Here is a 14574-nt window from a genome sequence, read left to right on the forward strand (position 1 = left end):
GCGTCAGTCGTCGCAGCTTGGTGACGCAATTTTCCACCTCCTCCCCCACTTCCTCGCTCGTCGTTTGGTGATATTCGGGAGGCGACGTTGTTGACGATCTCCCTGCACGTTTCACCGGAATTGCCCATGACGTGGGATAATATTGATAAAGGGTAAGGTCGATTTTAAACATGATTTAAGAGGTCGGGATGGTACTTCTTATAGCGGAAGTGCTTATTTGTATGCGCGCAAATGAAGCTGTCACCATCGCCCATCCGAGCTAAAATCTTCTCTGACGATTTGTAATTCATTATAACGAAACATGCATACACTTGACGAGGGATAAACAACAAATAACTGTTCTGTGAAGAGTATCCGCACAGAAAACCCGTAATGTGGTCCTCAATGTGTTAGCTCAATGCGATGTCAGTGGCTAAAAGGGCTAGCATATACTAGTTAGCGCACGTTGTGTATATTTGTTTAGTAGCTTATTTTACATTCATGATTAATTGTTAGGCGACGTACAGTGCTCTAATAAACGATTTTTCATAACTGAGGTTCCGTGAGGTCAGCTTCCTTCGCAAATTCACCGATGATGGATACTTTATTCATCTTAAAGAAATTTCAGCACCAGGAGACATTTGAAGTCAATACAGCCCAATCTGGGAAAGAAAAACAGGGAAAACAAGGAAATAAAGTCAAAATTTGTTTTTGTTTTGTTACGGCCTGTAATTTAAGCAAATGTAACCGGACAAGAAGAAAGCTCGGTAATGTATGAGTTTTACCGAACTTGGATTTGCCTATTACTACTTAAATTATGAATGTTTGCAGCTCGGGTCACCAATCTTTTTTAAACTAAGAGCCACTTCTTGGGTACTCATTATTCCATTATGCTACCAGTTTGATACAAACCTCTAAAATAGCAAAGTTGATCAAATTATCTTTCATTATATGTTATTATTAATAATTTAGGGCATCAATCTGTTCTTGGGGCAGCTTATCCTCACTAGGGTCGCTTTTGGGTATGCTGGAGCCTATCCCAGCTGACTCTGGGCGAGAGGCGGGGTACACCCTGAACCGGCCGCCAGCCAGTCGGAGGGCACACATTGACAAACAACCATTCACACTCACATTCAATTTAGAGGGGCAATTTAGAGGGGCAATTTAGAGTCTTCAATTAATTTACAATGCATGTTTTGGGAATGTGGGAGGAAACTAGAGTACCCCCCACACAAGGCACTGGGAGAACATGCCAACTCCACACAGGAAGGCCAGAGCCCGGATCTGAACCCACGACCTCTGAACTGTGAAGCAAACGTGCTAACCAGTCGGTCATCGTGTTGCCCATTTAACGATAGTCTTAAGCTCATATTTTATATACATCTCTGCAAGGGTTTACATTTTCAAATGATCACTTCTCAAACATTCCCAGGAAATCACAAGTCCCATCACTGGTGAGCTACTTTTAGAACAGGCCCAAGGGCTACTCATGTCCTTGGGGGTGACCTGGTGTCCACGAGCACAGCGTTGGTGATCACTGGTCTACAGTATGTGCTAACACTAATGTGCCCAGAAGTTTCTTGTGTGCGCATTAATTCATTCGTCAGCTAAATTGTCAAATGCTATTGATGTATGGAGAGAAATTTGTCTCAAAATTATTTTCACAAATATATCAACAGTTTACACGTGTTTTTCTAATCCACAAATATATCCCCGATTTACACGTTCTTCAGATCCACAAATATAGCTTTGATTTGTGTTTTTCAGATCCACAAATATATCTGCAATTTACATGTGTTTTTTGATGTTGTGTGTACATTTATCATGACGTATAATTTGTAAATATTCAATTCTGCTTGTGACTTGTTGGTGGTACGTTTGTGGATCAACAGGCACGTGCGTTTATGTTTGAGACAAATGTAACACAGTTTTCATGATATTCATTCGCACAAGTTGAGAATATTCACACGTGTGGAAAGCCCCGTCCCTCCATCTGCTAGGCAGCAGTGGTGCTCTAATGATAAATACACACACACCATTAAAAAACATGTGTAAATCGCAGATATAGTTGTGTTAATAATCTTGAGACGGGCGGCACCGTGGATGACTGGTTAGCACATCTGCCTTACAGCTCTGAGGACCCGGGTTAAAATACGGCCTTGCCTGTGTGGAGTTTGCATATTCTTCCCGTGCCTGCGTGGGTTTTCTCCGAGTACTTCGGTTTCCTCCCACATCCCAAAAACATACATGCTAGGATAATTGAAGACTTTAAATTGCCTGTAGGTGTGAGTGTGAATGGTTGTTTGTTTATATGTGCCCTGCAATTGGCTGGCAACCAGTTCAGGGTGTACCCTGCCTCTCGCCCAGAGTCAGCTGGGATAGGCTACAGCACACCTACGTCCCTAGTGAGGAAAATGAATGAATTAATTTTGAGACAAATCTCCTCCCATATTGATCGGTAACAAGAGTACAGTCCTGCACAACATGGCTCCAGTGTTGCGTGTATCACATCAATCTGCCAAAAATGTTCAGGCACCCTGTTCTTATGTAAACTGAGGACGAGCTTTTCCCAAGGATTTTCTCTCTCTCTCTCTCTCTCTCTCTCTCTCTCTCTCTCTCTCTCTCTCTCTCTCTCTCTCTCTCTCTCTCTCTCTCTCTCTCTCTCTCCCTCCCCCTCACACAGACAGACACGTGTGTGCGCGCATGTTTGTGCAGGCGTGTGTGTGTGTCTGGCAAGGTCAATGACACAGGCAGTGGTTACATGGCTAGCATTTATTGACGTTGCTTTCATGTTTCTCATCAGGGAGGGTATCTCTTTAAGAGACTGCATAATTTCTGATCATCAATCCGGTAGGGATGCACCCCGTCTGTGCAGTACTCTTATTTGTAGACATACACCCATACTATACACCGATACCATTTCACCAGCCTAACATATACCTTTTGGGTAGGAGCTATGGCAGTCATGTGATGATACTTTCAGGTAAACACAGGTGACAATTTTTTTTTGCCAACTACAAATTATGCTTTGCTCGGGCAGCAACGGAGGCGCAAGCACTGAGATTCGTCGCCTGCTCATCTATGCACTGTCCCATTCAAGCTGAGCTAAAGAGAAGTAAGCAATGTTTTAATAAAGTATTATATCAGTTGTCTCGTCAGTTTCAATTTATAACTTGTGGCATTCTCAAGAAGTAGTGCATTCTTTATTTTTACTCACGTTATTTTGTACTTGATACTGTAATCTGATGCTGCACTGTGTAAAACAAAAGTCATTTCACCAAGGTCACTTCGAGAGGAGATAACACAATGCTGATTAAGCCATTCAGCGCATCTAACAGCTTGCTGTATTTGTCAGTATCTTATTTTTTATATTTAGTGAATTCCCTATGTCAGTATCTTATTTTTTATATTTAGTGAATTCCCTATTAATTTCCCATGCTGGCCCGGTTAGTGCTGCACTGCAAATGACGGAATTGAAATGACTGGTGTCCTTACATAGTAACATAGTAAAAATGTTGTAGAATCACATACAGCAGCTCAAATAAGTATATTAACACGTCAACATTTTCTCATTAAATATATTTCCAAAGGTCCTATTTGACCTGAAAATTTCACCAGATGTTGGGAACACCTCAAGTAATCCATACATATAAAGAAAGTAGAACAAATAAGATCAGAAATTAAGTTGTGTGTAATAATTTGAAATGACTAGACTTTACTGTCATAATTTGCCGATCTGATCGGCTCCGCAAAAGACATTTACTCCGCGTCGCCACCGTGTACAGTATATTAGAATCCAAAAGCTAGTTTATTTTTAGCCTTGTCGTGTTTCTTTTGACGTAGTACTGTAAATATCTGACCACCAATAAAGTTATTAAAAAAAACTTGTCAGCGGTATGGGATAGACAACACGTTTGAGACAGACCTGTAATGGGACCAAATGACAAGACAAATTTGGTCTTTCACAATTGCACTATGTCAGACTACTGCAATAAAATCTTGTATTCTGATACCACCGCATCACGTTTTTTTACAATCACCGGGCTTCATCTTGTCAACTCAACCGCAGCCGGATACACTCGTTACCATGGCGTCGACAACAATAATGGATCGCGTCTTATGTTTATAAGAACAAAATGGGGGAAAACGTGTGTTGGTGGTCACCGGTACTCAGGAGAGGACGTTCGTTTCAGGCTCGCTTGAGGTATTTTCACTTACTTTTAAAACGATACCACTCGCAAGCAGGCAACTAAACGTTATGTAGCCTTGCAAGCTAGTGCTAGCACTGACGTTTGTAAGCAAACATGCAAGCATTCTTTCGATTCATGCTCTAAAGTGTTAGTGTGTGTGAAGTAATTAATTACAATAATTTAGTTACAGTAAGCTAGCACCCATTATTTCTGTCATGTTGTAATGTTGGTTTGACCTGACTGATTAGAATACATGATCTGACTAGAGCAATGATTTCCAAACTTTATGGAGCCAAGGCACATATTATACAATTGAAAAATCTCACAGCACACCAACAAACACAAATGTCACAAAAAGTGGATACATTAATTACTGTATGTACTTCCTGCCATCTAATAGAAGACCATTCATTTGTTCTGTCTTTCACTATGCCTCACTGGCATAAATAGATGAACAAAGATGGATTATTTATTGTAAATATAATTTTTTGAGCAATTAAGTACAAAAGTATATACAGTAAATGAACAAGTCATTATACAGACACATTGCTCCATCTTATGATCAGATCGGTTATCGTTTTTTTTAAACTCGGTGATTGGCCCCAAAAATCCTCATCGTGTAAAGCCTAGAAATGACACAGGGAAAAAGTATTGAACACGCCAATTGGTATTTATTTTATACGTTGTACAAAAGCCTTTGTTTGCAGTGACAGCTTCAAGACAGCTCCTGTATGGAGAAACTAGTCGCACGCATTGCACCGGTGTGATTTTGGCCCATTCCTCTACACAAGCAGCCTTTAAATCTTGAAGGTTCCGTGGGCTTCTTTTATGGACCTTGAGTTTCAGTTCTTTCCATAGATTTTCGATTGGATTCAAGTCAGGTGATTGGCAATTCTAGCAGCTTTATTTTTTTCCTTTTAAACCACTTGAGAGTTTCCTTGGCAGTATGTTTTGGATCATTACCCTGCTGAAATCCACCCTCGTTTCATTCTCATCATCCTCGTTGTCAAGAATGTCTCAATACATTTGCCCATTCATCCTTCATTCAATAATGTAAAGTTTGCCAGTACCATTTGCTGAAAAGCAGCCCCACACCATCATGTTCCCACCTCCGAACTTCACTGTTGGTATGGTGTTTTTAGGGTGATGTGCAGTGCCGTTTCTCCTCCAAACGTGGTGTGCATTATGGCATCCAAAGAGTTACATTTTGCCCGCATCCGACCAGACTATATTCTCCCAGTATTTAACTGGCTTGTCCAAATGTTGTCCAGCAAACTTTAAACGAGCTTTGACAGCTTTTTTTTTTTTGCGGCAAAAGTTACATACTATCGTTTTAAGACATTGAGGGTAATATGGCATCCATATTCCTACTTGTTTATATCCACCAGACTCTGTTTTTCTTCATCTCTTGTTATGTTTTTGTCTCTTTATCTATGTACTTTTAAATAGTGCCCCCTTAGTTTTCAGACTGAGACACCACATAACTGAAACACGTTGTGTTACAGGCTACATATAAGTGAACTGTGTGGCAAGCCTGTTGGGGGAGAAAAAAACATGTAGTTAGATGTTAAAATGTCAGTAATGACAAATTGTTACACTAAAAAGTGTTATTTTAGTGAAACTTATGTCAAGTTCAAGAAAAGTTAGTTTTTGAATGATATTAGATTAAATAATTTATTTTCATCACGATTGCAAGACAAAAGGGTGTTGTCAAGTATCGATTCTTGGTGTCAGTGAGTACTCAAATATAAGTACTTGAACTCATACTTGGTCTCAAAAAAAGTGCTATAGATGTATCCCTAATGGGGAGGATATGATTCAACCCTGAACTCGTGCTTGAAAGAGTAGCGTGCACATATCAATGAAACGAGTAGAGCCCACGTGATGGACCGAAATATATTTCTTTCATAAAAATTAACCAAGTTGATGGAAAATGAATGGAGGCTGACAAAGTTAGTAGAGCTGCATCTGCTCAGCCGCTGTGTCGTGGGTTTGCATGTTTGCAAATTGGAAAACTGTTCTGTGGTCCGACGAGTCCACATTTCAAATTGTTTTTGGAAATTGTGGACATTGTGTCCTCTGTGCCAAAGAGGAAAAGAACCATCCGTACTGTTATGGAAGCAAAGTTCAAAAGCCAGCATCTGTGATGGTATGGGGCTGTGTTAGTGCCAATGGCATGGGTAATTTACACATCTGTGAAGGCACCATTTTTATTATTATTATTGATTATTTGCTAAAAACAAAGTTTATCCATTTGAACATTCAATATCTTGTCTTTGTAGTGTATTCAATTAAATATAGGTGGAACATGATTTGCAAATCATTTTCTTTTGTTTTTATTTATGTTTAACACAACGTCCCAACTTCAGTGGAATTGGGGTTGCACATAGACAGACAGACAGACAGACAGTGCGTCTTATTTGCTTCTTGTTTGATTGTTAACAGATTTGTTTAGGAATAATTTATTTTTTGGACACATCCCGTCTTTACTGTTTTTCTTTTCTATTCTAAATTATAACTGAACTTCTCTATGCTGTGACAGCTGACTGTGTGAGGCCATCATCCACCACTTCTGGGGGAGGATGTTGATGTGACCCCACACGACCCTCCTCCTCCTAAAATGTTTGAAGTCAAACCACGAGCCGTGGAGAAAAAGGAGTCCAGCACAGACACGGGTACGTATATGTTAGCATTTTGTACCATAATATTTGGGTCTGGTGGTACAAGACTGCTACAAGATAGAAGCAGGTAAAGTTACTATTCATGACATTGTATCCTGACATCATGTGTTGTGACGCACAGATGAGGGCCTGGGGAGCAGCAGCAGGCCCTACGGCTCAGTGGGTTCTGGATCAGTGGAATCGGGGTCGTTCTACTTGTCAGACAGCCAGGACTGGGTGGTGTCCCAGAGCTGCTCCCCAGAGGAAGGCCCCACCCAGCTCAACGCCATCTCCCCCATGCTGGCAGAGGAAACTTTCCGCTACATGGGTAAGTGTGTCCACGTTTCAAAATCATGTTTATGATGCAATGGCATGTGAGAGAGAAAACAAACACTTCTTAAAGATTAAATTAAAATTTATTGTACAGTAGTGCCCTGATATGAGTTTAATTTGTTCCGTGACCACGCCTGTAACGCAAAACACTTGGATCTCAAATCATCTCGCCCCATTGAAATGAGTAGGAATGGGATGTCGCAGTACAACTTTTTCAGTTCTGATACGATACCCATATTGCAGCCTGAAGTATCGGCCAATACCGATATTGATCCGATATCAGCACAAATCATACATATTTGTACTTATTTTGTAGTATGGAATGTTAGGAATGGCTTCAATCAAGTGATATTACTCAAACGGAGAACGATAGTTAGCAGCAGCAGGTATAAGAAAAACTGACCCCCATTTATTATTAATAGGTTACATAAGGCTTAACCTTAAACATAATATACTACAATTGAATAAAATAAAAATTAAATTATAAAATCCTGAAAAATAAATTCAATAAAAACTTAATCTATACCTGTATACACAGGATTTCAATTGCAACATAACTACTATGTTAAAAGGTCCCCTTTCATCTCTGTTTTGTTTTTCTAATTTTGATCATTTTTGATGTCCTTATCTGGTTGCATGATAATTTTGGTTGGAAATGCCAAAAACGTCATTTTTCAAGCTATTCAAGTTAGTCTTTTCTGCTTGGCATTTGAAACGGTCGGATTTCTCATTATTATGTGACATGTAAATGAGCTTTGCTCTGATTGGATCGCTCATCTTCTCTAATTTAAATATGAAAAACAGCCTGCGTCTGATTGGTCCATATCACTGCATCTGCTAGATAAATGTCACCCTTCATTGCCATCTTGTGTGGGAGTTATACACTCGGAACACACATTCAAATACAGTCTATGAGTATACATATGTTGTCTTTTACCACAACGTGTAACTACATTTGCAACCACCTTTGCAACTGCGGTGGCTGAAATAGCGAGGCCCGCACACATCTGGCCACCGCCATTCACATGAATGGGAGCAAAAGACGAGCTCAAAATAGCCCCCTCGGCCATGTCACCCACATAGCCAATATCCCATCTCAGCCAGTCCACGCCAACTAAAATTACACCCATGAACTGTGCCTCACAATGACCTAGTACACACACTAAACGGACACCTGGGCGAAGCACTCCCTCACCGCCGCCAAAGCGGACCAAGCCATCACGTCACCAAAGTGTATACAAATTACTGTCAAGCACAACTCATCAGGCGCTTGACTGCTGGCCCACCATAGAGAACGTCAGCCGACCGAGACACTAGAAAGGCGGCCACTGCGAGCTCGTCCCTCGCTCCCACCTCTGTGATTGGAAGCGGCTGGACGACTGCTGGCGACAATGAACTCAAGCCTCGCCACTCCATCCACCACAGCCGCATCAAAGATCACAAATACAGCTATGTATTGTTGTGTAACACGACATATCTATACTTTATGGAGTGTATTTTTTATGGCTACAGCAGCTGAGACTCAGTCATTAAACCCAGAAATAGCGCGTTGCTGTTCAACTGAGTTGTGTGGGCAGGTAATAGCCATGAAGTGGTCAGGTGTAATATGAATATATGAATTTAATTAGCACAACTGACAGTGTGATGACACTGTCAGCGATTTCGAATCCAATCGTTTGTAAGCGGTTTTGGTGTTCAAAGGCTTTTGCATTCATACGACAAACAACATAGATTTCAACCTTAGACCATGTCACAGACTCGTTTTGACTTGTTATACATAAAACAGGGGAAAAAAATGGATGGAAGGGCACCTTTAAACTTAAACGTCATCATGTTATACAGTTGAATAGATTAAATAAAAATATATAAGACCCTGAAAAATAGCCTCAATAAATCCAATGAATACAAATTGTACTTTTAAAGTACAAAACATCAGTCCAAGTTCACGTCACTTTTTATTGTCAGTACATGGTGGGCACAGCATTTAATTTCTCTATGTTTGCGGGAATACACTGGCACTCTGTGCCAACATATAGCACTCGTAGCTAAAAATCTTCATTGCAAGTCAAAGCAAAACATTTTATGAGCAATTGCCCCTATCTCAAAAAACGTTAGTTAGGTTACTCGTATCTCAAGGCACCACACTGTACAACAAAATTAAACCTGAACTGTACTTAGTGATTCTTTCGCATACAACTAGAAGTAGCCTGTGTACCACTCTAGTTGCCTTTACAACAACACTTTCAGAATCATTGTTCCTATACAGTGGAGAGTATCTCTCACCTCCAAGACTATTCAATAATAATAGAATGTGCTAAGTTTTGCAGGGGTCTCCAAACTAATTCCACACAGGGCCGCAGACAGAAAAACTGAAGGATGCAGGGTCAACTTTGATATTGGTCACCTTTTGTTGAAGAATAATATTAGCTTATGTATAGTATATCAAATTATGCTCAGGAAGTTAAACATCAATAACGGGAAAAAACTGCCTACATCTCAGCTTTGTGTTTTAGGTGACGACGTTTTTTGTTTTCTTCCCATTCAAGAACCTGTAAAAATGCACTTAATTCGTGATATTGTGTGCAGTGCTTGCACACACTTTGTCACCCACATAAAATGTTGCTTAAGAAAATACATTTACAACTGTCCCAAAACGTTGTTTTACATCACCGCAGCAGGCTGCTGCAGCTAAAAAGAAATCCTTACTGATGCTTTAAACACTACACGCACGTGCGTTTGCCTGTGTCTATTGGACACGTGAGGGTTCCCTTTTTACTCGATGTACATCCTCTTTAATTCCAATGGCAGGGAATTAGAGTGGATCTGATTCTGCACATGGTGGTCACGTTGGCTTTGACATTATCCCCTTTTACGCTGCAAAGCCTTTCCTCTTTTCAGCCCTTTTTTTTTAGTCTCACGGGATGGGAAGACAAAGTCATTCCGCCAGTGTTTCGCCTACAGCGACAGTATCATAGATGTTACAGGCAGGACAGTGCCTGTTGTCCGATTGCGGAAGACAGATTGAGGAAAATAGGGAAGGAGTGGGGTGACTGCTGTCTTCTGGTGACTCCCTTGCAGCTGAAAGGGAGTCATGGGAAATTGAGTCGTGTGTGTGTGTGTGTGTGTGTGTGTGTGTGCGCGCATGCGTTACTTCCTCCCTTTTCAGTGTCCCACAGTTTCCTATAAATACCCTCTTTATAATACTGTACTTAATGTGCATCGTTAACAAGAAATGCAGGTAGAAGATAATTTACACACTTTATTATTATAATCTGCCAGTGGGATACAACATGTTCATCGTAGTACCTCTGTTTACATCCAGAGGTCAGATTAGGCCTTGGATTATAGCACCATCTGCTTCACTTGAAAACTGCCTCGCATTACTTGGGAGATATTTCATTCTCTGAGTATGAAGCATATCCGGGCCCATGTGTTCAGTAACATGGTCTACTGGGCTACTGGCTGATTGAATAGAACTACATCTTCTCTTCAAACAGGTAAAAGGCAGAACGGCACACAGCTGCTGATGTACATTCAGGTGCTCAAAGTAGACCCAACTAATCAACACGTAGAACTAACGTGTTATCTTGATTTATAAAGTTTTCACTCTCTCTCTACATTTCTTCTCTGCTGCATTTTTAGCTTTCTTCTCTTTTTATCTCTCACTAGCATATCTCTCTTTGGACCACCCCTCTCATTCCCACCCTGCCTCCCACTTCTCCAAAGGTATCTTTCTTGACCTATCTGATTAGTGTTAGTGTGAGGTAGGGAACTTAAGTGCAGCTCCCACATCTGTATTTGCACTTCTCGATTTTGTTTTCACAATTTGTCTAATCAGTCTCTTGCTGTACTAGTTTCGTGTAACGTGTCTAAGGGTGACCACTAGCAACTACTGCACAGATACATAGCCATATTTTAGAGGCAGTCCTACAATGGATGGGTATTTGAAGGAATTTCCTTCCTTGATAATGAGGAAAATTACCACTTTTTTCATTTATTGTACTAATAAGATATTGGGTGGATTAAATAATGTGGCTGTGCAACAGCAAGCAAGTGAACTCGGGAACTTCTCTTAGCATTCTGCCAGTTTATGGGTATATACTGTATGGTCTCGCAGAATGTGCAAGCTTATTTTTTAGTTCAAAACAATCCTGGACCAAAAATTGCTTTCTTCCTGTTTATTTTATCTTTTCATTATTATGGGAGCTGGTTTAGCCAGAAAGCTTCTGGGATCTATATTATTTGAGCCCTGCGATATTTACCGTCAAATGGTTAAATCCATTATGCTTCCATTTAAGGCTGCGTAGTATATCGTTTAGGCATAGTCATCGCAATGTCCACATGCGCAGTAGTCACATCGCAGGGTCTTGTGCAATGTTTGTGTATCAGTATGCAATCAATCAACATGCTAATAATATTAGCACAAATGTTATGATAAATTATAACCCATCAAACAACACACGCTGAGCAGCCCATAGTGTTACAGTATATACTTATTTTTTGGTATGACTATCAATGAGGATAAGGGAAACAATTACATGCCTGCATTTACTGTATCTCTCTTCAAAATGTGACTAACGAATGTATATCGCTACAGATTACACTTGGTGCCACAGCATTATTGAATGGACAAACTTCAGTTGTACACGTGTTTTGTTTAAACGAATGCACTCAAATATAGAAATATTAATGCATATCTTAACACACAGGTGTAAAATAACAAATTGATTAAAAACAAGTGAATAGTGTTAGGACTGCTATTTAATTTACAGTCTACAGTATAATTAGACATGAAAAGAAATGATTTTAACTTCTTGTCTGGGAGGACTATTGCTCAATACCACAGTACATTTACAGTGGGTACGGAAAGTATTCAGACCCCCTTAAATATTTCACTTTGTTATATTGCAGCCATTTGCTAAAATCATTTAAGTTATTTTTTTCTTCATTAATGTACACACAGCACTCCATATTGACAGAAAAAAATGGAATTGTTGACATTTTTGCAGATTTAGTAAAAAAAGAAAAACTGAAATATCACAAAAAAAGTATTCAGACCCTTTGCTGTGACACGCATATATTTAACTCGGGTGCTGTCCATTTCTTCTGATCATCCTTGAGATGGTTCTACACCTTAATTGGAGTCCAGCTGTGTTTGATTATAGTGATTGGACTTGATTAGGGAAGCCACACACCTTTCTATAAAAGACCTTAGAGTTCACAGTGTATGTCAGAGCAAATGAGAATCATGAGGTCAAAGGAACTACCTGAAGAGCTCAGAGACAGAATTGTGGGAAAGCACAGATCTGGCCAAGGTTACAAAAAAATTTCTGCTGCACTTAAGGTTCGTAAGAGCACAGTGGCCTCCATAATCCTGAAATTGAAGACGTTTGGGACGACCAGAACCCTTCCTAGAGCTGGCCGTCCGGACAAACTGAGCAATGGCGGAGAAGAGCCTTGGTGAGAGAGGTAAAGAAGAACCCAAAGATCACTGTGGCTGAGATCCAGAGATGCAGTCGGGAGCTGGGAGAAAGTTCTAGAAAGTCAACCATTACTGCAGCCCTCCACCAGTCAGGGCTTTATGGCAGAGGAGCCCGACGGAAGCCTCTCCTCAGTGCAAGACACATGAAAGCCTGCATGGAGTTTGCGAAAAAGACCTGAAGATGGTGGGAAATAAGATTCTCTGATCTGATGAGACCAAGATAGAACTTTTTGGCCTTAATTCTAAGCGATGTGGGGAGAAAACCAGGCACTGCTCATCACCTGTCCAATACAGTCCCAACAGTCAAGCATGGTGGTGACAGCATCATGTTGTGGGGTTGTTTTTCAGCTGCAGGGACAGGACCAGTGGTTGCAATCAAAGAAAAGATGAATGCGGCCAAGTACAGGGATATCCTGGACGAAAACAACTTCAGAACAACTTTGTGATTGTTCTTGAATGGCCCAGCCAGAGCCCCGAATTAAACCCAATTGAGCATCTCTGGAGAGACCTGAAAATGGCTGTCCACCATTGTTCATCATCCTACCTGACAGAACTGGAGAGGATCTGCAAGGAGGAATAGCAGAGGATCCCCAAATCCAGGTGTGAAAAACTTGTTGCATAATTCCCCAAAAGACTCATGGCTGTATTCGCTCAAAAGGGTGCTCCTACTAAATAATGAGCAAAGGGTCTGAATACTTATGGCTGTGTGATATTTCAGTTTTTCTTTTTTAATAAATCTGTAAACATTTCAACAATTCCATTTTATTCTGTCAATATGGGGTGCTGTGTGTACATTAATGAGGGAAAAATGAACTTAAATGATTTTAGCAAATGGCCGCAATATAACAGAGTGAAAAATTTAAGGGGGGTCTGAATACTTACCATACCCACTGTAAATACAGGTAGACTTCATACAAATAACTCCACATACTTTTTTTCTCTGCTGAGTATACTTTTTCTAGAGGGAAAAAGAAAACGGGTATGTTATCCTGTATTTTTTAACACCACAATATGTATTGCAGAGTAAAGAAAATGTTTGTTTTTTTCCCCCGAATATCTTGCAGCTCTACTTCCATTGTTTCAAGATGCTGTAACTAGAGATGAAACTGTACTTTAGATCGCAATTTTCATATCAGGGTTGGCACCGGGTCATGAAACCTCTTAGCCAATGTGGCTAAACAGTATAAAAATCTCCTGGCCACACTTGTGTAGTTAGCCACAACCTCATGTGCGTTTATGTGGCTAAACCTTTAGCTAGGAGGGAAGCTGATAAGCCTTAACGATGCGGACCCAATTAAAACTACCTAGTCGTCAATCAAAAATTTAAATAGATTTTTGTCGATGAACATAAAATATTTTCACTCAGGCTAATATATACACGAGCAGATTCGTGTCGTTTATAATAGAGATGCACCGATACCAGTATCGGTATAGGCACCGATACCAGTATCGGTATTACCAGTATCGGTATTGGCACCGATACCAGTATCGGTATTAGCAGTATCTGTAATACCGATTGGCATTGGCGCCGATACCAGTATCGGCATTGGCGCCGATACCAGTATCGGCATTGGCGCCGATACCAGTATCGGCATTGGCGCCGATACTGTACGTTTATACTTGTACTTGGAGTTTATACTTGTACTTTGAGTCGAACAAAATGCTCCGATACTACACCACCAATACTTTAAGGTAACACATATGACAACACTTTGTTAGCAGAATACAAATTATGGTCTGCAAAATTGATGAACTACGGTTGCGGGTTGCATACCAAGTTTCTTGAGCCCTGTCGTCGGCTCCGCTCCACACTGCTCGGATCCAGCCAAGTCAGCACCGTTCTCGTAAATGAAGCCGCCGCAGCCGTTCTTATTCTCTTATCTACTTTATGCACTCATTTTACATAGTGCCCCATAGTGTTCAGAATGAG

General features: G+C 40.5%; 1 protein-coding gene across 3 annotated transcripts in view; it reads left to right on the forward strand.

Moving 5' to 3' along the window:
- The window catches only part of trak2 (trafficking protein, kinesin binding 2), a 30156-nt gene continuing 15582 nt past the window's right edge, over positions 1–14574 (forward strand). Inside the window, exons 1-5 of one of the 3 annotated variants that reach the window (XM_061785565.1) lie at positions 41–152; positions 3020–3094; positions 6712–6844; positions 6972–7157; positions 10832–10888. In XM_061785565.1, coding sequence (XP_061641549.1) covers positions 6790–6844; positions 6972–7157; positions 10832–10888 — 298 coding nt within the window. In that variant the 5' untranslated portion in view covers positions 41–152; positions 3020–3094; positions 6712–6789. Of the gene's footprint in view, positions 153–3019; positions 3095–6711; positions 6845–6971; positions 7158–10831; positions 10889–14574 lie in introns of all 3 variants that reach the window. The other 2 variants (XM_061785558.1, XM_061785576.1) reach the window with 2 other exon arrangements.

The sequence above is a fragment of the Phyllopteryx taeniolatus genome, chromosome 1 (genome assembly GCF_024500385.1).
Source record: "Phyllopteryx taeniolatus isolate TA_2022b chromosome 1, UOR_Ptae_1.2, whole genome shotgun sequence".
Lineage (NCBI taxonomy): Eukaryota > Metazoa > Chordata > Actinopteri > Syngnathiformes > Syngnathidae > Phyllopteryx > Phyllopteryx taeniolatus.